Source organism: Hemiscyllium ocellatum, chromosome 37 (genome assembly GCF_020745735.1).
Source record: "Hemiscyllium ocellatum isolate sHemOce1 chromosome 37, sHemOce1.pat.X.cur, whole genome shotgun sequence".
Lineage (NCBI taxonomy): Eukaryota > Metazoa > Chordata > Chondrichthyes > Orectolobiformes > Hemiscylliidae > Hemiscyllium > Hemiscyllium ocellatum.
The window spans coordinates 30257943-30283958 of NC_083437.1; the positions used below are offsets into that span (position 1 = coordinate 30257943).

General features: G+C 43.8%; 1 protein-coding gene across 1 annotated transcript in view; it reads right to left on the reverse strand.

The window, feature by feature from the left end:
• The window catches only part of plch2a (phospholipase C, eta 2a), a 422301-nt gene that overhangs the window by 47557 nt on the left and 348728 nt on the right, over positions 1–26016 (reverse strand). The window contains exons 12-18 of the mRNA XM_060851834.1: positions 20191–20349; positions 11645–11707; positions 8975–9067; positions 6972–7072; positions 3048–3145; positions 1332–1514; positions 213–320 (exon numbers count right to left, since the gene is read on the reverse strand). Of these exons, the coding sequence (XP_060707817.1) occupies positions 213–320; positions 1332–1514; positions 3048–3145; positions 6972–7072; positions 8975–9067; positions 11645–11707; positions 20191–20349 (805 nt within the window). The remainder of the gene's footprint in view (positions 1–212; positions 321–1331; positions 1515–3047; positions 3146–6971; positions 7073–8974; positions 9068–11644; positions 11708–20190; positions 20350–26016) is intronic.

Below are 26016 nucleotides of genomic sequence, written 5' to 3' on the forward strand. Positions count from 1 at the left end.
TCAATTGATGCAGAATGAAAAGGTAAGGATATCTTTATCCCTGCTGAAGTTTAGTCCTCCTGCCAGGTTAACTAAATTTGATCTGGATTCAAACCCACATTTTGTAAACCTTGGAATTTGGTGCTATCCTGTTCGATCTGGCTTCCTACTCCCTAATTCTAAATGTAACTCTTGCCCTTCCACTGAAAGGAAACAGGTTTGCTCTTCCGTACCTTGAGTCATGCACTTGGGTTTAAGGACATAACCACAGCTTCCATTGGAGCTAAACTTGGCCCTGTTTAGTTGCAGAACTCTTCCTTCAGACTGGTAGTTAAGTGCAACTGTAGGAAGATTGAGAGAGAAAGAGCATCAGAGCTGGAGCATTGCACACAACGTTTTACAACGCCTAACAGAGTAATCACAGTATTGATGGCAACAGAAAAGAGTTTGCTTTTGTAGGGAGTTTTGATGGCATTACAAATTCTCATAGGAGACTGCTTAGAATTCCAACCAGATGATGCAAGAAAAGGGAACATTGCAATCTATTAAAAGATGTAATAATATATTGCAGCACTCCATCATTCTGACACATTAATGACATACTTCACATAAGTGGTTGTGAAGAATAAGGCAATGGCAGTTCGACACTGACCAGGACGGAATTGCAATGGGAGGATCATTCTGTAAAAACTAGGGTTTATTAACACCCCACTCTCAGCCTGTGTCATAGAGTCGTGAAACCACGGTAATAGAAATATTGACGCGAGGGAGCGAAGTGCTTCTCTGGAACATGGAAACAGGTGATATTAACAATATATTTGCATCAATCACTTTCATAATGAGATGATTTCCAAAATAAATTATGTTTGTAAGTGGGAAGGCTCCCCAATTAAATTCTTTCGGAAAGGTTACAGTCTACAATCCTGTGTGACAGGTATACTATACGCTGGCACCTGACAGCTCTTTTTGTTTCACCAACCTGCACCTCTGTGAATAGCTGCTGAGACAGGTGGCAGATCAAATGCAGGGGCTGTCACTTCCACTGCAGCAGGGGACCAGAGATTCCTTTGGCAGGCCAGTCATGAACCCGCTCTGCCATTTATTTTGAAGGTGACTGGCCTGTATCTGACCTGCATCTCGAGTGAGCATCTGCTTGTGTTCAGAGACCAAATCCCACCACCCCCATCGCTCACAGAACAGCGCCTTGGAATTTATCTCCCTGCTGCTTTGTGATGATCGAGTCCGATGCCTCTCCCTGGATAGAACTTCACAATGCACTAGGCCCAGAGCCGACGACTGGGACAAGGTACTGTTGTCAGGGAGACGGGATGGGGTTTGTTTTGATTCCATACCTAACTGGCAGCCAGCATTCCAGAAGGGTTGAGGATTGAAGTTACTGGAGTCCACTCTGTAGGAGGATGGGTAGATGCGGGAGAGCTGCTGCTGGTTCATACGGACAAACTGCTGTGGCTTTTGCTGAAGGAGCTGATGGGTTTTCGTCTCACTGTACGAAGAGACCTGCCAACTGCACGACACTGTGAAACAAAGCAGGCAGAACCAAGATTATGGTGGTAATGTCACTGTGGTAATAACCCAGGGGCTCAGACTAACGTCTCAGGCCCAAGGATTCAAATCCCACCACAACAGCTGCAGGATTTTAAATTCAAATTATTGACAAATCTGGAATCGAAACCCAGTCTCAGTAGTAATAACAGTGAAACTGCTGTCAATAGTCATAAAATCCATCTGATTCACTCGCATTTTCTTGGGGACAGCTGGCCTATGTTTGATTCCAGACCCATAGCAATGTGGTTGAATCTGAACTGCCCTCCAAAATGGCTGACTGAGCCACTCAAATCGCAGCAAATTAGCAGTGGACAATGAATGTCAGCCTCGCTTATAATTCCAGCATCCCATGGCGGAATGAATTCCACAAAAAAATAGAGAAATGGGAGGCACAATTAAGCAGGATGCTGCTGTATCCACTTAAAGAGGTAACGCTCCTCAAGGAGGACGTTTTCCCCAATTTTATGATTCTCTTCCCTTCTCTCAAAATGAATTCACAAACACATTCTGAGACCACTTGGGTGTCAATCACATCCCTCAATATCACAAGTAAGCCTGATCTTATCCTCAACTAAGCTGCAGGGACTCCCTTCAAATACTGAGATCACTCCATAGTAACAGGCTTGCTGTCACAGAATGATATAGCACAGGAAGATGTCAAAGCTTTCTCCTTTGAATATGATCCTTTGACTGAACATTCCTTTCTCTTCAACCAAGGGCACTGCAACAATTATAGCAGCTTAGTTGTTAACCCAGTGAGATTGCCTCTGCGTTTAAACTGCACAGTTAACAGGGCCCTTAGTACATGAGCTGACAGTGTCAGTGGCTGATTTGGGAATGAGACAATTTACAGTCTGGCTTATTAAAATAAAGATCCAAAATAATCTTAATATAGGTGATTGTCCTGCTACTTTCATGAGAAACAAACTCAGGGTTGAGGAGGTTTCAGAACGTAGCCGTTTGGTACAGATCCTGGAAAATTGCTGACAAAAGGACACAACATTTTTCATCTTGCACTCATCAAAGAATAGCAAACTTCAAAGGGAACAACAATTTAAACTGCATGAGAAACAGGGTGCTGAGTGGTCAGATTGTTGTCATGGAGAATGCACCAGGAAACTGACGTTCCTCAAGGCTTTGTTCCTTCTGTTTGCAAAGGGCAGGGTCCTACATATTTATGATCTATGTAGCTTCTAGCAAGCCCTTAAACCAGGAAAACAATTTATTTTTCTCAGGGTCTTTCAAGAGACAAAAGAAAGTTCAGCCTTTGAATGCATGATATACACAGACACACGGTGATCAATTCCACCACGTGACTGCCCAGTATGGCAGGAGGAACTGTGCCACCTGGCAAAGTGGGGAGAAAGGTAAGAAATTGGAACTTGGTGCCCCAACCCTCCATACCCTCGAAAATGGATGTGCCTGAATTTCTACCCCATGTTACCTGCTCTCAAAACAGATTGACTTTGGAAGTGTTAGAATGGCAAGTCACTACAACTCACCTTCAGAATCAATATCATACATCCCGACCGACTTCGTATACTTGACCAGATCGGAGAGGGCCCGGGACAGTTTCATGGTCTTCTTCTGCCTGCTACTTCTGCCAAAAGAATAAAACGGAAGAACTTTCATTTATATAGCGCCTTTCACAACTGCAGGATATAGCAAAATGCTTTACAGGCTGTGAAGCACTTGTACATTCTGTTGCTGTTGTAAGGAATCCTGCAGCTAATTTACACACAGCAAGTCCCCATGATAACAATGAGATGAATATTCAGTTCATGTGTTTTAATATCAGTGGTTGGAGGATAGATCATAGAATCCCTACAGTGTGGAAACAGGCCATTAGGCCCAACAAATCCATACCGACCCTCCAAAACGTAACCCAATCCAGACTCATTCCTCTACATTTACATGAATACTTCACCTAACCTACACATCTCTGAACACGTTGGGCCATTTAGCAAGTCCAATTCACCTAATCTACACATCTTTGGATTGTGGGAGGAAACCCACACAGACACGGGGAGAATGTGCAAACTCCACACAGACAGTCGCCCAAGGCTGGAATCAAACCTGGGTCCCTGGTGCTGTGAGGCAGCAATGCTAGCCACTAAGCACCCCAGATATTGGCTAGGGCAGTGGGGAAACTCCCATTTTTGTCTTTGAAGTAGTGCCATGGGATATTTCTACAATTACTTTAGAGAGCCCTCAATTTAACGTCTCAATAAATTCAATTCCACCCAAGCCATTTTATTAAGACAAAAGATGATATACTTGGAACACAAAAGGTCATTCAGCCCATCAAACAAATTCCTCCTTCAACCTTGTTGGAACCAGTACCTCACATCTCAGTTGCTAAGGAAAGATTTTGCAAAGTTCTTCACTGCCATCTCCTCACTCGAGTAAAGACTAATTTCTAAATAAAGGCCATTTTATTCGGATCTAGCAGTCTGCGTTACAGATCCTAAAACTTACCCTGCTCAAACTGAAAACTCAGAGTGCTGGGAAATTGCTACTTCCAAGGTCAGTTCTTGGATCTGGCCCTTGCTGAGCTAAACTCTTTCTTGGGAGTGAACATTCACAACGTTATCTGGAGCCGGGTGCCTTTCCTAAGATGAGTCCATGAGTTTAGATTATTTACAGTGTGGAAACAGGCCCTTCGGCCCAACAAGTCCACACCGACCCGCTGAAGCGAAACCCACCCATACCCCTACATTTGTCCCTTTCCTTACACTAGGGGCAATTTAGCATGGCCAATTCACCTGATCTGCACATCTTGGGATTGTGGGAGGAAATCAGAGCACCCGGAGGAAACCCACACAGACAAGCCGAGAATGTGCAAACTCCACACAGTCAGTCGCCTGAAGCGGGAATTGAACCCGGGTCTCTGGCACTGTGAGGCAGCAGTGCTAACCACTGTGCCACCGTGCCACCCACAAGGTTGAGAAGGTTCCCCGTCCCATGACTGAGGAGTGAAAGAGAAATCATGTGGAAATGTAGGGACAAATCAGATTGAACACAACCACTGTGTTCCATTTCAATCATCTCTTGTTGCAGTCCTTGAGCCTGTTTTCTAATATTCATACAATTCTTTTCCAAATGGCCTAAGGTATCAGAGCATATTGGGATCTGAGACAGTAGCATATATCAAAAACTGTTTTAAACAGCTCATATGTTACACAACAAAGGGCATTTTCTAAATGGAAGTGATCTTACTGATCAACCAAAGACAATCAGTCCAGTCTACACAACCACATGTCTCTACGGTCTTATCCTTTTCAATGGGCATTGAAGAATGCATGAATTAGGAATGGGAGTAGGCCATTCAGCCCTCCTCAGAGAAAGTGAGGACTGCAGATGCTGGAAATCAGAATCAAGAGTGGGGCGAGAAAAGCACAGCAGGTTAGGCAGCGACTGAGGAGCAGGAGTATCGACATTTCAGGCATAAGCCTATCACCTTCTGCCTGAAATGTTGATTCTCCTGCTCTTCAGATGCTGCCTGACCCGCTATTCATTCAGCCCTTCTAGTCTGCACTACCATTCGAAAAAGTCATGGCTGATCAGACTGTGGCATCCGGCCTACCCCAGTTAGCTTTGACTCCCATGTTAGTCAGGATCCCATCTCAGCCTTCAATGGGTAAACTTAGCTTGCTTTTACTGCTGTCTGGGGAAAAGAGTTCCAATGAATCAATATCCTTCTGAGATCAACGAAATTGTTCCACAGTGGCTCAGTGGTTAGCACTGCTGCCTCACAGCACCAGGGTCCCAGGTTCAATTCCAATCTCAGGTGACTGTGTGGAGTTTGCACATTCCCCCCGTGTCTGCGTGGGTTTTCTCTGGTGCTCCGGTTTCCTCCCATAGTCCAAACATGTGCAGGTTAGGTGAATTGGCCATGCAAAATTGCCCATAGTGTTAGGTGCATTAGTCAGAAGGAAATGGGTCTGAGCGGGTTACCCTTTGGATGGTCGGTGTGGACTGGTTAGGCCGAAGGGCCTGTTTCCACACTGTAGGGAATCTAATCTAAGCTCTATCTAAATGGGAGACTCCTTATTTTTAAACTGTATCCCCTAGTCCTAGTTTTTTTCCATCAATCATCACTGTCCCAGTAGGGAGTTGCTCCTCTCAACTCCCAGAGAACATGCTGAAAACAGGAAAGATTTACAGAGATGCAGTGCAGGGGGAGGAATCTGAGATGGATTGGATAGCTCTGCCTAACAGCTTGCACAGACACAATGGAGTAGGTTGCGTTTCTGTGTGCAATCTCTTGTGTTCAGTGGTCAGGACCTGTCTGTGAAATCAGAGCTTCGGGCAATAGCGTGTCACTTGACAGAGACTTTCTCAAACCAGACAGCGCTGTGATCAGATCCCCCACCTTGAGCTCCGCGACCAGTTCTGGTTGTTAAGGACGAAGATGGTGGAGATGTTCAGGGAAGAATCACAACGTTAATACCTGATGTCAAAGATCAGAGATATGAGCAGAGAATGGAGGAACTTGGGATTTTCAGCTTTTTTAATGCTGTGATTGAGAGGGGAAGGTGTATCTGATAAAGATAATTATAATGGGGTAATGTAGCAATTTGCATGTAGGACTAGTAATCTGGATGAACGTGAGTTTAAACTCTATTCACAGAAGAAATAGAAACAGGTTTAGGTCAGAGGGCCCCTTGAGTATACTCCACCTTTCAATAATCTGACATTGTTCTTAACATCACTTTCCCGCCTATTCCCATCAAATCTACCTCCCGTATATTTCAATAATCTTTATTTATCAGGTTGAGAATTTTAATTCAGATATAAACATTCTGGGAATATGAAACAAGGGATCCACAAAGCTGCCGGTCTGTCATCAAATGGTAATAGCTTCACTGACATCCTTCAGCAAAGGAAAGCTGTCATCCCTCCCGAGTCTGGAGACAAACGTGACACAATAAATAAATGAAGACCAGCAAGGTATTTGGGTAATAAATACCAGCCTTGTCACTGTTGACCACAGATTAATTCATTCCCTTTTCAAAAAGAGAATGGGAAAAGTAAATCCAGACAGAGCTGAGAAAGGGACTCTGATAAAATAAAACTTAGAATCGGTATCAAAAAATGTCTTCATCCAACTAATTATGAGCATTTAGAATGATCATCCAGGCGCAATGGTGCAGGTGAATCATTTAGGGGACAATTGGGTGTTGAAACTAGGACACATTTTTGGTGAATTAAGATTGGCACATTGGCCTTCGTGACCTGCAACTGACTAAGTGAGAGAGGTTAGCCTCAGATCAGGTTACCAAACTCTGGAAAACATGTTCAAATTACTGATACGTCAAACCGCTTTCCAATAATTACTCTCCAGGGGAGGTTCCTTGCCTCATCAATGTTGGGCACTGACAATCTCTCGGTGCAACTCCCTATACAGGACTCCTATCATTTACCTCATCACGTGCACTGTTGATCTACAAGCAGATGCTTGATGGTCGTGATCTTCCTCATCATCTTCTAAGCTCGATGACTTCTTCATCTTCACTGTCTTTTTCTGCAATAAACGATCCGTTAACACTGGATTAACCTTTGGTTGGCTGAACAGGATGAACAGAACATTGATGCTACAATGCTTCTGGCACTTTCCTTTTGGAGGATTGGATGTTATTTCATTCTACAGGGACCAGGCCACTTACAAGAGCATTGCCATTCTTTGTGCATGACCCTTGACACCAAATAACAGGAAGCTATTTGAATACCGTAGTCTTCATTGCCAAGATTGATCTTGCCCTCTCCATATAAGCAACCATGTTGAATATACAAGGCAATTGTTCCCCTCTCCAGATCAAAGACCCATATGGTTAACTCCATTGACCCCCTACCCATCACACTGCCAAAACCTGAACCTAGAAATTCTGGTTGGATTAGCTCAGCATGACAATGGATGATGCCTTTACCCACAGAGCCATTTGGAAGGATCGTACGGAGTTATTGAATGCTCTTCGAGTAAACAACTTCTCCGCTGCGTGGATACAACCAGAGTGTGGCTGCATCCTATTCCAGGAACCATTTCCATTTCCACACATTATCTCAGTCGTACCATCCTGGCTGGACACCATCGAATAGTAAAAGATGAATACAATACTTGCATTAATATAGATTGTGTCATGTCCTGAGAACACCTCAGTGTGCACAGTCACTTAAGCACTCCTGAAAGTGTCAACAACTTGCAAATAAAGCAGTCATTTTTGGCACAGAAGCGTCCAGGAATAGCACTGTGAAATGAACAGATCATTGTTTTATTCATGATAGCTGTTGTGGAATATATTTTGTCCAGGGCATTGGGGTGAACTTCCTGCACCATGGGTTTATTTTTCAATGTCAATCTGAGGTGGCAGATGGGGTCTCAGTTTAATGTCTCACTTGAAAGGCAAGCCTTGGACTGTACTTCAATTGGAGAGTTAGCCTAGATCAAATGCTCAGTCCCTAGTGTTACACTGAAACCCATTACCCTAACGCCAGAGTCATACCCACAGAGCTGTCGAAATTTTCAAATCAACCTGTTCAGAAAGGTTACTACGCAACTTCAGAATGGGTCGGACTTGAACCCAGGGTTGCTGGCTCAGAGCTAAGGGTCACACTAAGCCACAGATAGTTTCTAATTGACCTGCACAGAAATGCAGTGACAGCCCTTTATGGCAGGTGGGACTCAAAGCTAAGCATCCTAGTCCAGAGATGGGGAGATATTTTGAATGAAACTGTTCAGATATAGAGCCATAGAACTGTGCTGCAGGGAAACAGACCTCTCCGTCCAACTCGTCTATGCCGACCTGATTTCACAAACTGATCCAGTCCCATTTGCCAGCATTTGGCCCTAAACTCTTCCTATTCATATATCTATCCAGATGCCTTTTAAATGTTGTAAGTCTGCCCTGCCTTCAACACTTCCTCTGGCAGCTTCTTCCATACATGCAGCACACTCTGTGTGAAAAACTGCCCCTAAAGTCCCTTTTAAACCTTAAACCTATGGCCTCTAGTTTTGAACTTCCCTACCCGGGGAGAAAGACCTTGGTTATCCACCCTATCCATGCCCCTTATGATTTTATAATCCTCTCTGAGGTCACCCCTCAGCCTCCAATGGTCCAGGGAAAACAGTCCCAGCCTATGCTGTGAAACATTTCTGGAGCAGGTGGAACATAAAACTGGGCCTTCTGGCTCAGAGGCAGGGACATTACCACTGCACCAAAGAGATCACGCATTGAGCAATGGCTGATAATTGACCCACCTACTTGGGCAGAGGTCATACTGAAACTCCATGGTAATTAACCTGTCAGTTTGGACTAGCTGCTCTGAAACTGCACTATCAGTTCCTCTCTTGACAGCATAAAGTCTCAGCCAAAGAGTTCCATCTGTAAGCTAACTCTGCACCATCCCAACAGCACCAGTCCCCACTGACCTTACGCTTGGAGAAGCTGCCAATGAAAGACCGGCTGTGCCTCTTGTTACTTGTCAGATCTTCTCCAGAATCAGTCCCATCTTCAGCTTTACTCTGACAGGGGAAGAGATACAGGCACACAGACAAAATAGATACAGATACACAGAGAGATACACCAAGAGAGAATGAACATATACAGAGAGTGAACCGGGGGAGAGAGAGCGAGAGAGATAAATATACAGGCAGAAAGCAACCAGAGCAGAAGAGACACAGGCAGAGAGCGCGATACACAAACATAAAGTGGACCAGAGAGAAACACAACCAGAGAAACAGAGAGAGAATCACAAAAGAGGAAACAGAGTGAACCAGAGTGAGACAGCAGTAGGTGCACATGCAAGGAAGAGAACAAAATATGATTACGCATGATTAAAGAAACGCATGGTGTTACTCATGCAAAGAAACAGAAATGAAGGCATAATTAGAAAAAAGCAGGGAAAGGCACACAGACAGCAGAAAATCATATGAAGAATCAGAAAGAGACAGAAACAAAGAGAGACAGACCGGAGAACAAAATGGGAAAGAATACAAAGGTTAGGCAATGAATTGCATCTTTTGAAATAATAAGTTAAAAGAATATAACAGTGTGACATAGTTTCTGTTTGCAATTTGTGCACCCCCTACATTTTAATCACCTCAAGAATGTACAAAGCTTGGGAGATTAAAATATGCATTCCTACTTTGAATCCAACAGAAGCATTGAGGCTTTCAGCTGAGGCTATGTACAACAAGTGGTGCCAGCAGTCTGAACGTTATCGCCCTGACAATGCTTCTCATCCACTGTACCAGAGCAACACTTGCCTGGCATCTGAAAAAAAGCCAACAGACATACAGACACTACACAGAAATGGGACAAAGGTGCTCAGAATCATTAAATTCTACCATGGAGTTCACACTTAGACGGTATCTTTCATGACACCAGACATCCCACAGTGAGCAAGGAAGTACTTTTCAATCTGGTCCCTGTTGTAATGTAGGGAATGTTGTTGCTAATTTGTACACAGCAAGTTCCCACAAAAAAAATGTGAAAAATCATTTTTCTGAAGTGTTAGGAGGAAAGTAAAAGATGGAATTTTAAAATGTATATTTTGTGCAATGTGAAATGCTTAGGATATATGTTTCTAAAAATGGAAGTACTTTCATATGACTTTCATATAAAGTTTAGCTGACCTTGTTTGAAAATCTAATTTTTAACGATGTTATCCTCGCGGAATATTGGCGGAGACACCAGGGATGACTTGTCTGCTCTTCTCGGATGAAGTGCCATGGGATCTTTCATGTTCGTTTGAGAGGTGACGGGGCTTGGAAAATGGCATCTCCAACAATGCCACACTGGAGTGAAAGACATGACTTCTGCGTTCAAGTCAGTGGAGTGCGACCATGAACCCGTAGTTATCTAACTCAGAGACAGAACTGCTCCCCTTGAAGGCACAGTTGAATGCTAAGAGTTAAGATTGCAAAAGAGTTTGACAGGTCATCCACAGAGAAGATGATTTCATTAGTGAAGGAATTCAAAACTAAGGGCCTTAAACATAAGCTAGCCATGAATAAAATTAATGAGGAGTTGAAGAGAAATTCATTTTACTTAGACAGGGGTGAGAATGTGGAACTCGTTAGCACAGGGAGTAGTTGAGGAGAACAGCATGGAAGCATTTCAGGGGAATTCAGAGAAGCATGAGGCAGACACGGTAAAAAAAAGATACGTTGCTCGAATGAGGTATGGGAGAAAGCTTTTGTAGAGCATAAATATGTATGGACCTGTTGGGCTAAATAGTCTGTTTTGGTTCTTTAAATTCCACGTTTAACCACTGCATTTTAAAAAGCCTTCAGTCTCTGCCGTGTCTCCCTGATGCTGCAGTGTAAACTAGAGCTGGTTCTGACAGCATCACAATGTGCTCTGGAGGATTTGTCAAGGCTGCCTGGCTCCTCACTGTCTCGCTTGCTTCCCTTCAGTCTCCAGGGTCTCAGATCAACCCAGTCTTCGTCATGTATTAAATCCAGCACAATCACAGTCTCGCACAACTCCTGCTGAGCAGTGGCTGGACTTAAAGTTCCATTATAGCCCCAGTTCCTATTACTTTCCATCATGTCTGTTCAAGCTGCAGTGAGGCTTATTTATTGGTTTCATTTGATTTTGTAGGTAATGCTCACAAAGTAACAATTATTGTCCATCTTTGTTTCTCCCAAGGGAGATTCAATCGTGTTGTGGGTTCAAATCTGATGTAAAAGAGGCTTTGAATACAAAATCCAGTCTGACATTCCCTGTGCTGGGACTGAGGGAATGCTGCACTATTGGAAGTTCCCTCTGTGAACTTGAGATTTTGCACACAACTTTCCAATTCAGAGACATGATTATGCAGACCTATAGCTGCCACAATAACAAGTGTTACTGTGGAGGCCAAGTCATTGAGTATCTTTAAGGCAGAGATAGACAGGTTCTTGATTCGTTAGGGGATCAAAGGTTACAGGGAGAAGGCAAGAGAATAGGGTTGAGGAAGGGAGTAGGCTCTACGGACCAAATGAACTAATTCTGCTCCTATGTCTTCTGGTCCTATCCCTTGGAGACTGCCTTGTACTCTTCTCAGGTTATTTTCCTGTCAGCCATGAAGATGATTCAAGGGACAATCAACTTACCACAGACTTTTCCACTGCAGACATGGACCCAGGGGTGAGAATGTGGACGTCCCTGCATTTCTGCTGTTGAGAGAGAGAAAAGTTCACATGAGTCAAAAAAGGGATGGATGTAGCCAATGCTAACTCAAATGAATCATCTTAAATCTGTGATTGAAAGATCTTTGCTATCCATATCAAAGGATATGGAGCCAAGGCAGGTGAATAGAGTTAAGGCGCAGATCATCCATAATCTCATTGAAGGGTGGAACAGGTTCCATGGCCTTGTCTCATTCCTCTGAGGGCAGACAATGGCTGCAAATAGCTGTAACAGTCAACTCAGCATTAATCACATACAAGAGGGAAGAACAGAGTCTGTTCACATAAGTCTCACACGCACACTGAAAATTGCAGTGCATTTCAGCCAGTGCTTTCCATGCTATGTTATGCTTCAGTTTAATGCCCCCCCCCCGCCCCCAAAAGGTGACACCTCTGATGCTGCTGGCCCAGCCTAGTCCTTCCCTCTAGAGAAAGATACAGGACCGGAACAGTCTGGACTTTTCTAGCAAAGATCTTGGACAGCAATCAGCTGTACAGTCAGTGCAGTGGGTAAGGAGGAACTGTTTACAGACAATAGAGGGGTCTAATATTCCAGAGGGATTTGCTCCCCCAATTAATGGGAAATCAGAAGGGTTTTGCCACTGCCTCAAACTTGCTGCAAAATGAGTTTCGTTTAATTGCACATACTTTATTGTCCTCTCTGATCGACCTGAGTCAGATCTCAACTTGAAAGGACTGGGTGACATACCCCAATGTCTGTAGTACTGTTCTGGAAATAACATGGAGGATAGTGCAAGTCTGGAACGCAGTCCCTCACTATCTGATGATAAGGTCCAGGGCGATGAGGGAAGGGGAGGATGGAATTTTCCACATGCCTTTTCTCTGGAATTTCTGCAACTTGTCACCAGTCAGTACACAGGCCAAGTGCGACATTCCCACAAATTCAAAAAATATGCTGCAACCAACAGCACTGTAGTTACTAATGGTGCTTTCAATCCTTCTCAAACACAATTCACACAGACTTATCCCACAGTATCACAGCACTGTTTCTGATCACAGACATAAAAACATCATGTCCTGAGCAACTTTACCTTTCTATCCAGTTCATTCAGGTCAACTCCTTTTCTGCGTCACTGCATTTGCTGTTTATTTCCAATCCAGCACTATCTGGCACTTTGAGCAGGCTATACCCCCATTTACTATTGATGGACAATGCTCTCACCCGTTAATGTTATGAATAATAAGAGGAGAAAGGTAAGGAGTGGCTAAGCTACACACACAAGCACAACAACTTGTCATCTCCCATTCTACCTTTCACATCATCCTTTTAGCCTTCTTGGTCTCTACTGTAAATATATATATATGGCTTACTTGTAGAAAAGATTGTAGACTGCGAGTGGGTGTGTTCTCGGCATTCGGAGGTCACGTGGTCCTCTGATGCATGCGCAGAGGATGATCGCGTGATGCTCCGCGACGCGGGCGCGGTCACGTGGTCTCCCTGTTTCTCGCTCCGGAAGAGTGCCGGGAGGTCACGTGATCGGCCGTTTCGCGCCCCAGAAGTGTGCGAGTCTGCCGTTTCGCGCCCGAAAGGAGGCCGCGTGGTGCTCCTTTTCAGAGACAAAGGAGGATCACGTGGGATCGGACATCCGGGAATGTGAGGAGGTGGGGAATGGAGTCAGAGCAACAGCCAATTAGAAGACAATCTCACTTGAGTGATGGTATGATGTTTTGTATGGTATAAAAGACTGGGTTAGGGGAAGGAATACGTCTTTTGTTCTTTGTGAACTGACTTACTTAGTAGTTTGTCAGAGACAGAAAGGTTTAGACCCAGAGGTCTGTATACTTTATCCACTTACTGCTAGAATAAAACTAAAAGTGTAAAATTGAATATCTTCTTCTATTGCTTTATTTAAAGAGCACGCAGGACTGGGCTCACACACAGAAGAAAGTAAGTTGGTAGATTGAGCCTAATTCCATCACTACTCAGCACCTTCATAGGTTTATGTGAGCCCAGCCTCACTAAATGTTGCTGTCTGGAGTGCACTCATAGCCTGGGTGATGGCTGGCTCTGAGTTGGGCCCTTACCAAGAGAGAAGATAGCATTTGTTGTAGCCTGGAGGCTTCTCTAGAGGTGCATTGGCCTAGAGAGACACTGAACAAGCCAGCATCATTCAGGATACCTCCCTTTGTAATCTTCAGATGGAGCAGAACTATGCTTCCCTGCTAGATCGGGAGGTCAAGAATACTAAATACCAGGTCAACAGCACAGCAGCCTGGGGAAAGGATATCCTTTCTGCTGCTGCACTGCACATGGAGATATCATCATCACAGGCCTCTCATCTCCAAGTTTACAACTAAAAATGTACTAGAACAACCTGTCCCTCTGTGTATAGGTCAGCCACTCCTCACCACTCTCCTCTTATTATTCATAACATTAATGGGAGAGAGCATTGTCCATCAATAGTAAATGGGAGTACAGCCTGCTCAAAGTGCCAGTCGGTGCTGCTGGAGATACAAGCACTGAGTGAGTGTCAACCAGGCCCACCCATTATCACCATCACTGTAGGGTCTACTGCCCACTGTGGGAGAGCCTCAGCCACTCAGAGCAGACCAGGCCATGCTACCAGGGCAGCTGCCAGTTCCCCTATTTCATCCACTTAACATCCCTCACATCTGGAGATAAAGCTGTCCAGTCTGGACAGTAGACAAGCCGAGCTAAACTCTGTACAGGGGGTCAAGCATAAAACGTCAGATGATGGCTGCTCTCCAACTCGAGAACTGAAACATTCTAGGTCACTTGCTGGCCCTTTCTCTGACCGAATTCAGGTCAGCACTCTCGGGAGTAACAAGAAACACAAAAATATTGGGAAAAGGTGAGTTAGGCCTCCCTTCAATTTACCAGCCCCTCAGTGTTGCCATGGAGACTCCAGGAATCAAAGATCAATTAGCAAAAATCTCAGAACAAAAACTACAGGGGGGCATTTTTTAAAAAAAAGATTTATTTTCTTTTACATTTTCTTTGAATTATTTTCTTATTAGCTATGAAAATATTGGAGATGGTGAAGTGTAGCTGTCTGATTGGGCATAGTAGCTGGAGACAGAAAGGCAGACAACAAAGCTTCCAAGAACATGACTAACTAGAGTCGGGAACCTTCTCTATCTCTGATACGATATTCTACCCACACATTTCCTAATGACAATTGCCAAGCGTTGTTGAAGAACCATTGAACCTGCTACAATTGTAATTCAAAATCCCCAAGGCCAAGCCTGTTGATTATAATTACAACGAATACTAAACAGAGGTGGATGAGCTTAAGGTGTTGTATGTTAAAGCTCATTTCAGCTTTAATAAAACACATCATTTGAATTGTAATTGCCGATCTTATCATTTCAATTAGAACTTTGTGCAGCTTGTAGAGGCTTGTGTTGTGAATTGCCCTGTAATTACTGATAAGTGAGCTCAGAGAAAGCAAAACATCATTCGTCAATGCTAAAGAATAGGATTAAAGTGGTGTTTAAAATGTTAAAAGGATTTGACAGAGGAGATATAGAGCAAGTAATTCCTCTGGTAGAGTGTCAAGAACCAGGGATACAATTTGAAACTTAGAATGGGCCCTTTCAGAAATTAATCCAGGAAGGATTTTTTCACACAAAGGGTGGTTGAAATCCAGAACTCTCTCCCAAAGAGGACTCTTGCCCTGCAGCACAGCACTGTCTGGATGTTGAGGCCTTCGTCTCTGGAGTAGACTTGCAACTTCCTAACTCCAAAGGAGTCCATGAAGCAATATATTGATCAGCTGATAATTGATTTATCTTTTTAAAGCTGTACCTGAAATTGCAAATTCATTCACTCAGTCAGAAGGATAAGTACAAAGTTTAAGATAGGGCTCAATCCCCAAGTTGTAGTTTAAAGGGTGTTTCTATTTAATAATAACTCATGGCTTCTATTGTGAAGGTAAAAACAAGGACTGCAGATGCTGGAAACAAGAGTCTAGATTAGAGTGGTGCTGGAAAAGCACAGCAGGTCAGGCAGCATCCAAGGAGCAGGAAAATCGACATTTCGGGCAAAAGCCCTTCATCAGGAATAGAGGCAGGGTACCTGCAGAGTGGAGAGATAAATGAGAGGGGGGTGGGGACAAAGTAGCATAGAGTACAATAGGTGAGTGGGGGTGGGGATGAGGTAATAGGTCAGAGAGGAGGGTGGGGGAAGGTAGCAAAGAGTATAATAGGTGAATGGGGGTGGGGATGAAGGTGATAGGTCAGAGAGGAGGGTGAAGTGGATAGGTGGAAAGGAAGATAGGCAGGTAGGACAAGTCATGGGGACAGTGCTGAGCTGGCGAGTCTGTTTCGGGACATGGTTGAAGAGGGACAGAGAAGATGACCTGGAGGCTGCAGTGAGAGAGAGAGATTCACTGAGATTCTTGTAGTTTTCCTCCTCTCCCTACAAGAATCTCCCCTCAACAGGCACAGGACAGAGCAAATACGCAAACTCCCCTCAACATGTACAAGACAGGGCAAATACACAAACTCCCCTCAACATGTACAAGACAGGGCAAATACACAAACTCCCCTCAACATGTACAGGACAGAGCAAATACGCAAACTCCCCTCAACATGTACAGGACAGGGCAAATACACAAACTCCCCTCAACGTGTACAAGACAGGGCAAATACACAAACTCCCCTCAACGTGTACAGGACAGGGCAAATACACAAACTCACCACAACATGCACAGGACAGGGCAAATACACAAACTCACCACAACATGCACAGGACAGGGCAAATACACAAACTCACCACAACATGCACAGGACAGGGCAAATACACAAACTCACCTCAACATGCACAGGACAGGGCAAATACACAAACTCCCCTCAACATGCACAAGACAGGGCAAATACACAAACTCACCTCAACATGCACTGGACAGAGCAAATACAAAAATCCCCTCAACATGTACAGGACAGGGCAAATACACAAACTCACCTCAACATGCACAGGACAGAGCAAATACAAAAACTCACCTCAACATGTACAGGACAGGGCAAATACACAAACTCACCTCAACATGCACAGGACAGGGCAAATACACAAACTCCCCTTAACATGCACAGGACAAGGCAAATACACAAACTCCCCTCAACATGCACAAGACAGGGCAAATACACAAACTCACCTCAACATGCACAGGACAGGGCAAATACACAAACTCCCCTCAACATGCACAAGACAGGGCAAATACAAAAACTCCCCTCAACATGCACAGGACAGGGCAAATACACAAACTCACCTCAACATGCACAGGACAGAGCAAATACAAAAACTCCCCTCAACATGTACAGGACAGGGCAAATACACAAACTCACCTCAACATGCACAGGACAGGGCAAATACACAAACTCCCCTTAACATGCACAGGACAAGGCAAATACACAAACTCCCCTCAACATGCACAAGACAGGGCAAATACACAAACTCACCTCAACATGCACAGGACAAGGCAAATACACAAACTCCCCTCAACATGCACAAGACAGGGCAAATACACAAACTCACCTCAACATGCACAGGACAGGGCAAATACACAAACTCCCCTCAACATGCACAGGACAGAGCAAATACAAAAACTCCCCTCAACATGTACAGGACAGGGCAAATGCACAAACTCACCTCAACATGCACTGGACAGAGCAAATACACAAACTCACCTCATCATATACAGACAGGACAAATACACAAACTCCCCTCAACATGTACAGGACAGGGCAAATACACAAATTCCCCTCAAAATGTACAGGACAGGGCAAATACACAAACTCAATATAACATGAATAGGACAGGGTAAATACACAAACTCACCTCAACATGTATAGTAAACTCAATACAACATGTATAAGTCAGGGTAAATACATAACCACGCCCAATCAAACCGCTGACATTTCCAAGACAGGGCAAATCCACTCCCCAATTTCTGATGTGTACAGGACAGTCAGGGACTGACCATAACTACTCAATACATACAGGACTGGTCAAATATACAAAAACAACACTCACTCTCTCTCTGATAGCTTCAAAAAAACAAATCACGGAATCATCTCTGATGCGTACTGGACAATTCAATTATATTACCCCTGCCCCATATTAATCCAAGCATCGGGATTCACGATCTCAGAAGGACATCCCACTCCGAGTGTTCTTTCTGCTCTTCCTCCATGTCCCCATAGTCATTGCTGCAAGTCAACTGATACGGGACTGAGAAGGGGTACTATTACAGCTTTGTTGTGCGAATGGAATGTAATTTCTCAACTAAATCACACATGTATTGCAGGACATTATGCTCAGTGTCAACATTCCTGTCCTCACTGAGTTACAATGGTTCCTGATCCCACAATAGTCATATTTGTTCATGGCCTCTTCCCTCCCTAATCCAGTAATCTCCTCCAACTATACAATCTCAGAATTACGTCATGCCCGCTCTCACTACTTTCATTCACTATTGGTGGCTGTGCACTCAGCTGCCTAGACACTAAGACTCTGGGACTGAGCTCTGAACCTTTTCACCTCTCTCCTCCTTTCAAAGGCTCATCAACACCTACCTCTTTAATAAATGTTTTGGTGACTATTTCACAGTACTCTCTTTTTTTGATTTAGTATCCATCCTTTCTTAATGACATGCCTCTGACCATCTTGTCTAATGTAAAGGCAAGTTGTTGCTTTGCCATTGTTATACAATAGAAATAGTTTATTCTTAAATCATTATGATACAATCATGACACAGTGAGGGAGATCCACATAACCCCAGAATTACTGGGTGACATTGAAATGTTCTGAAGAGGGATTGTATTGGCTGTGAAAAGTTTAGATGCTGCTGAGTTTCTCCAGCATTTTTAGTGTTTGTTTTGGATTTCCAGCATCAGCAGTATTATAACTTCTTTTGTCAGTCATGCTTCAGCAAAATTCCAAATTAATTTTCATTCTAAATGTGTATACTTTGAGACTTATAGTTTATTTCTATGCTTATTTGTTGCCATGAATATAATTTAGTGTAATTTCCTAATCTACCTTAACTAACTCTCAAGTCTTTGCAACTGACTTTGACTGACTATTGTTTCAGACTGAACCATGTTCTCACAAACTTGATACGAAATGTCATTATATTACGATTGCTCATCCACAGTGTATCCTTAACCAAAAGATTAATAATTAACCCTGTCTCATTACACAATGCTGGACATGAAATAACCTGCTGCCCAGTTGCTTCTTTAAAAGATTGTTCTGCAAAACTCTCAAATATATTTCCCGTTCTTGTGTTTTATGCTATTCCTGCCAATCTGACATGCAGACAGAATTTACAATGGTATTCACAGTTTCCAATGACCCATTCCAATTGAATAATATCTGGCATTTATTATTTAACAAAAACTATGACAAGGAACTTTACAGGAGCAATTGCAACATTCGGAGATAGGTAATTAAGGCTTGTTGAAAAATGCAGGATTTAAAGAGGGTTTTAAAGAAGAAGGAAGAGAGAGACAGGCAGAAAGGAATCTAGGAATTTCAAAGCCTTAGAGCCTAGGCACCTGAAGGCATAACCACCAATTATAAAGCGATAGTAAACAGAGGTGTATAAGAAGCCAGAATTGGAAGAACACAGAGATCTCAAAGGGTTATAAGTTTGCAAGCTGTTACTAACAGTCAGAGATGAGATTTCCAGCAGGTGGTGCTTGAATTTACTATTACCAGTGACACAAACAGGGCAATGGAAATTCACCACGTATTTTGTACCAAGTATGAGTTTCTGCAGATTAATCCTAGTGCTTACAAACAATCTCAGCTAACAGCCAATCTCATTTAACAGCCAATCTCACCTAATAGCTAATCTCACCTAACCTCACTCCTGGTTTGGGATTCACCTCAGATGCCAATGGGAAATATTTCAGGATGGGACAACTCACAGATCGTGTGTTAAAGCGAATGGACTTTCGGAACTGAAATCAAAAGAGTAACTTGCATTTCTTTAACAACTTGCACATCATTCCAATGTGTTTTACAGACAATAAAGTACTTTATGAAGTGTAGTCCGTGTTATAATGTAAAAAAGTGGCACCTACTTTGCACAGAAAGATCCTGCTAGGATCAATATGATAATGTCTGGATAATTTGTTTTTTGCGATGTTGATTGAATGGTAAAGACTGGGCAGACCATCAGGAGAGATATATCCAGCTCTTCATAGAAATTGTGTCATGGAATCTCCCACATCCATCTGAGTGGGAAAATAAGGTATAAGACAGCCCCTTTGACAGGACATCATCTCCATCATTATTGACTTGGGACACACTGCCAAGAGTTTGTGCTCAAGTATCCAATGTGAATCCATCATTTTCTAATCTCAGGAGTTAGGACTGAGTCATGGCTGACAAGGAATGTTTCTGTCAAACTGAAAGAATTAAGGTGCCCTTGGATAGTGCCATTTGTGGGGTGTTGGTGGTAGGGGGAGAGGTGGGTTACCTTCTTTGAGTCCGACTTCTGACACAGTTTCCCTGCTTGGGGGATGGCGTTTACGCTGAAGCTGTCAGGATCTTCCCGGTCTCTGATTTTCGATTCCTTGAGCAGTGAATCGAGCTTCTTCTTAGCCACACTCTCCACATGTTTCCTGTTGGCCACCGCCTATCGATAAACAGATAAGAGGCAGCGTCATTAAGGCCATCCCACCTGCCAGGAAGTGGACAAGACACAAGGGAAATGTATCAAGAAAGGAAGCACAAAGTTTGGGGTGGGGAGGGGGGGGAATAGTTATACGGCACTTTCCATACATCTCTTAGGTCCTGTAATAAGCTACTGTATTATGGAATGGCATGGACATGCAGTTTGATGAGTTCCATGCACAGAAGAACCCCCATGTTAACCATGGGAGTCTCTAATGGACAATGGAAATGGGACAGATAATCAAGCAACTCTCCATGCTTCCCTCAATTGTAACTTACAATATAGAGTACAGGAAAATCCTGACCTTGGGGATGATAAACTAAATCCTTCATCAGTTCCGATGAAAGCTATTGACTTGAAATGTTAATCCTGCATTCTCTCCCTCCTCACAGAGGATGCCTGACCTGCAAAGTGTTTCCTCGTATTGTTGGTTTTTAGTTCAGCGATCTCACTTTTTGTCCAACAGCTCGATTGGTGTCAGGCTGAAGGAGCTGTGCCTTCTGCCCACTCAAACCAAATGTAGTCCCTGGACAATTGAACAGGCAATGGGCAGTAGATTATGAGGGTGTGGGGAGGATGGGATAATGTGGAGGTTCAACTGTGTCACCATGTATTTTGATGGAGTGATATCACATTGTGGATGGAAACCCTCCCCGTGGCTGGAACGTCTTTTCCTCAAGCTGCTTCCACTGGATTGAAAAACAAATTGACTCTCACAACTCAAAAAGGTAGTCTTATAATTCACCACCATTCACCCTGAACAGTCTCTCCTCCTGAATATAAACATACTTGGAATCATAGGATTCTACGGGACAGAAGGGCTATTTTGTCTGTGTTGGCTCTTTGAGTTCTTCAACTAGTCCCCATGCACCCCTGAAAGCTAAGGAAATTCAGCACGACTACAGGGACTCTTACCAATTTTTATAGATATACCATAGAAAACATTCTATCTTGATGCATCCCAATCTGGTTTGGCAACTGCTCTTCCCAAGACCACAAGACACTACAGAGGGTGCCAACACAGCCTGGTCCATCACAGAAGACAAACTTCCATCCATTGACTCCAGCTATACTTCCTGCTGTCTCAGGAAAGCAACCAATATACTCAAAGACCCCTCCCACCCCAGTTAGACTCTCTTCCATCAGGCAGAAGATAGAAAAGTTGTAAAAACATGTAAATAGATTCAAAAACAGCTTCTTCTTCACTTTTATTTGATTTCTGAATGGACCTGTCAAATTTTAAATTCAGTGTTGATCTTGTCGTCTGTGCAGCTTCTCCACAGCCATGGCAGGGTGTTCCTCATTCTCTTCCATTAGCCTAATACACTCTGGATGGTGTGATCTGCCTATACTGCACGCAAAACAAAACATTTCACGGCACCGAGATACATGTGACAATATTAAATCGAATCAAATCAAATCCGACACCCCAGCACTTTCTCCATAGGCCTGCAAATGATTCCTTTGCAAGAATTAATCAGATTCCCTTTGGAAAGCTGCTGATGAACATGTTTCCACTGACATTGCATTCTAGGAGAATTCAATTTGCTGTAATGAAAATGTATCTCATCTCTTCATACAGATCCTCAGCCCACTATTATTTTTGCTATCACTCACTTCCTCTCCTGTACCAAGACGGGTGTAATAAAATGCTGTGCTGAGTTTGCCTCTCATCAAGTAGTTCCATCACTGAGGGTTTTTGTGTTTTGGGAATGTGAAAAGAGGGATAATTGGGTTGATTCAGATCTGAAAGTATACCGTTTTGAGTTCAACGGGTTTAAAACCTCCATACAGCAGCTGAGTGAAATCATTCGGTCCATTAACAGCTATATGAGTCGGCTGAGATTGACCCGCTTTGAAAGTTGTACTGAAATATCTATTTTAAGATTTTTACATTGTGTACCAGGGATATTGTTTTCTCCTGGTACTCTTCCAGGAACCTTTATTCTGCCAAGGACACCAGAAACTACCGGCTTGTTTAAGAGGGTGAATCTAACTGGGTGACAGCTGATTCCACATTGAGCCCCAGCATCAGTTTTGTCTGGTAATGTTCCTACCTTTTCTGCTGCTCCTCCTGTCCCCTCTGCACAGTCACAACAATTACAATGTACAACAACTACACAGCCAATCTCTGACAACCACAGACTCCAACAGCCTCACAGCCACAAACTCCAGCAATCTGACAGTCTCACAAACCACACACTCCGACAGTCTGACAGCTACACACTCTGACAGCCTCACAACCCACACACTCCGACAGTCTCACAAACCACACACTCTGACAGTCTGACAGCTACACACTCTGACAGCCTCACAACCCACACACTCTGACAGCCTCACAACCCACACACTCCGACAGTCTCACAAACCACACACTCTGACAGTCTGACAGCTACACACTCTGACAGCCTCACAACCCACACACTCTGACAGCCTCACAACCCACACACTCCGACAGCCTCACAACCCACACACTCCGACAGTCTGACAGCTACACACTCTGACAGCCTCACAACCCACACACTCTGACAGTCTCACAAACCACACACTCCGACAGTCTCACAAACCACACACTCCGACAGTCTGACAGCTACACACTCTGACAGCCTCACAGCCCACCCACTCCGACAGTCTCACAACCCACACACTCCGACAGCCTCACAACCCACACACTCTGACAGCCTCTCAACCCACACACTCCGACAGTCTCACAACCCACACACTCCGACAGTCTCACAACCCACACACTCCGACAGTCTCACAGCCCACACACTCCGACAGCCTCACAGCCCACCCACTCCGACAGTCTCACAACCCACACACTCCGACAGTCTCACAACCCACACACTCCGACAGTCTCACAGCCCACACACTCTGACAGCCTCACAGCCCACACACTCCGACAGCCTCACAGCCCACACACTCCGACAGCCTCACAGCCCACCCACTCCGACAGTCTCACAACCCACACACTCCGACAGTCTCACAACCCACACACTCTATCAGTCTCACACCCACACACTCCGACAGACGCACAGCCCACACACTCCATCAGTCTGACAGTCTCATAGCCACACACTCCAACAGTCTGACAGTCTCACGACCTACACACTCTATCAGTCTGACAGCCTCACAACCGCAGACTCTATCAGCTTTACAACAGCAGTAGTGAACAAAGGGAAAATTCAGTCTATGCCTCACACTCAAGGTTGGGTGAATGCTGAGTAACCTTGCAGTATCAACCTGTTATATACAGTCATGGGATGGGCATGAGATTCTGTGAATCAAAATCCTGATAGAGTCAAATTCTAAAAGTGGTCCCAAACGAGCATGATTAACTGTAACTATGTACAAACAAATCAACAGTCACTTTAAACCCTAATTGGAAACCGCAGGCATCTTTAGTTTGAATATGAAATTTCTACATCTCCCTCTGCTGTCAATTTTCAAATCTGGTTTGTTTTCAAATTCCTGGTCCTATTCACAACAGAAAATAACTTGTTGTTTGTCAAGGAATGCATTATAACCATCTTGTTGTCTCATTCAATGGGATGATGGCTCCCTGAAGTCCAACTGCTTACTTGTGCAACAGAAATAGCTGCCTTTGTTACCAAACCTGTAATAAAGGGAGGGATACTTAAACTTAACTCAGTGGGTGAGAATCCTCAGGGATTGGGTGGACCCCCAGTTTTATACTGTATTGTCTTCAATTTACCTCAAATCGGAATACAATTGGTTGGAGTTTAAGAGTCAGCACTGTACCCAACCTTATCAGTCTTCACAATGGGTGGGTTAGTTTACAAGGCTCCTTAATTAAAGGAGCTTTCCCATTCATTGATAAAAGATCATGCTGGTGATCTGCTGATGTGCTCCACGAATTACAAACTGCCTGCCAAAGAAGACTCAGGCGGCAGACACAGTGGAAATCCATAAAACATACACACAACTCAACCTTGAACTCTGAGACCAAAAGGTCCAATCATCAGGAATCCAAAGTCAAGCAGTCCAGTTGTAGAAAAGATTAGAGCGATATGAGTCTAGTTATAATGCACTTAAAATATATGTCTGCGACGTTACAAGATTGCAGAAGCATGTTAATAATATCCCACGGCTTAGCTTCAACACTGCACCAGACTAAGTTTTAAGTTGATTGACTACCTAACAGGTAAATCCTGAATCCAACTGGAATGTCTACCATCCATTTGAAGGTTAAACAATTGACTACCTTCTGTACAGTTAGATGATATATAACTGGATGTTAGATCTTATTGGATTGACTGGGTCTCGAGATGGTGACAGGAGATATTAAGCAACAAATCATTTAACTTGCTTAAGAAAAGCAGACATATTTTGGACAGTATCTGTACCTGATGGAGAGACATCAACAGACAATGAATGAGACTTTTCACTACATTGACATCACAACAAAAGATGATACAATCTGTTTGTCATTGGGAGCACTGGGGTAACCAGATAAGGAAACCAACTCGCTGCCCACTGCATCAGGGAAGAGTAATATTGAGGGTCCTATGGGATTAAACAGAGGAGAAAATTGATCTTTGATTACCTTGCTGGCCAAGATCACTGAAACAACAGGAGGCCCTTCAGCTCTTTAAGCCTATTCTGTCATTGAATTAGATCATGGCTAATCTCTCACTCAACCCCTTTTCCATGTCTTTGCTCCATATTCTTTCCCAACAAATGAAAGGTTCCAATGACCCCCCCAAAATGCACAGCATTTTAGGAGAGAGAATTCCAGATGTTTACTGGCTTTCTGATTTTACTCCAGAATGAACAAACTAGCAGAAAATATTAAAGACAAATGGTGCCCAGTCATGTACCTAGCCCATTCACACTTTAGCAGTTACTAGTGAAAGCGCTCTCACTGCCATTTCAAATAACACACTGTCTAAAGGTTTCCGTAGGCATTTACTTAATCAGAATATCAGCAGCATCAACTGTACATTATGGGTTTGTCTAATCACACTTCTGAAGCGATTCATGCTTGATGAAGTTTTGCAACTGTTCCTGACAGGTCACACAGGTGGATAATTGGTTCAGCACTTTCCCTGGATGAATTTCTTCCTTTACCTAAAGCACTTCACTGTGATATTAAGGGGGATTTACTGTTTGGCCCTCATTAAATTATGACTCAGCATTAGTTTCTTATACGTAGGGGTTGCAACTCTGGCTGCTTATAGATATTTTCCAGTCAACGTGTTCAGCGGTGTTATTAGCTGAAAATGTGTTGCTGAAAAAGCGCAGCAGGTCAGGCAGCATCCATGGAACAGGAGAATCGACATTTCGGGCATAAGCCCTTCTTCAGGAATGACCTCATTCCTGAAGAAGGGCATATGCCCGAAACGTCAATTCTCCTGTTCCTTGGATGCTGCCTGACCTGCTGTGCTTTTTCAGCAACACATTTTCAGCTCTGATCTCCAGCATCTGCAGACCTCACTTTCTCCAGCGGTGTTATTACACAGCTTTGGAACAGGTTGAACTTGAACCCGAGCCGACTACGCTTGAAGCTTTCAGTATCTGACCTCCTTCCTCTGACTGACCCAACCCTGCCTTAGCTCACCCAACATGTGTTGAGCACTTTGCCTGTCTGCAGCCAATCAGAAAACA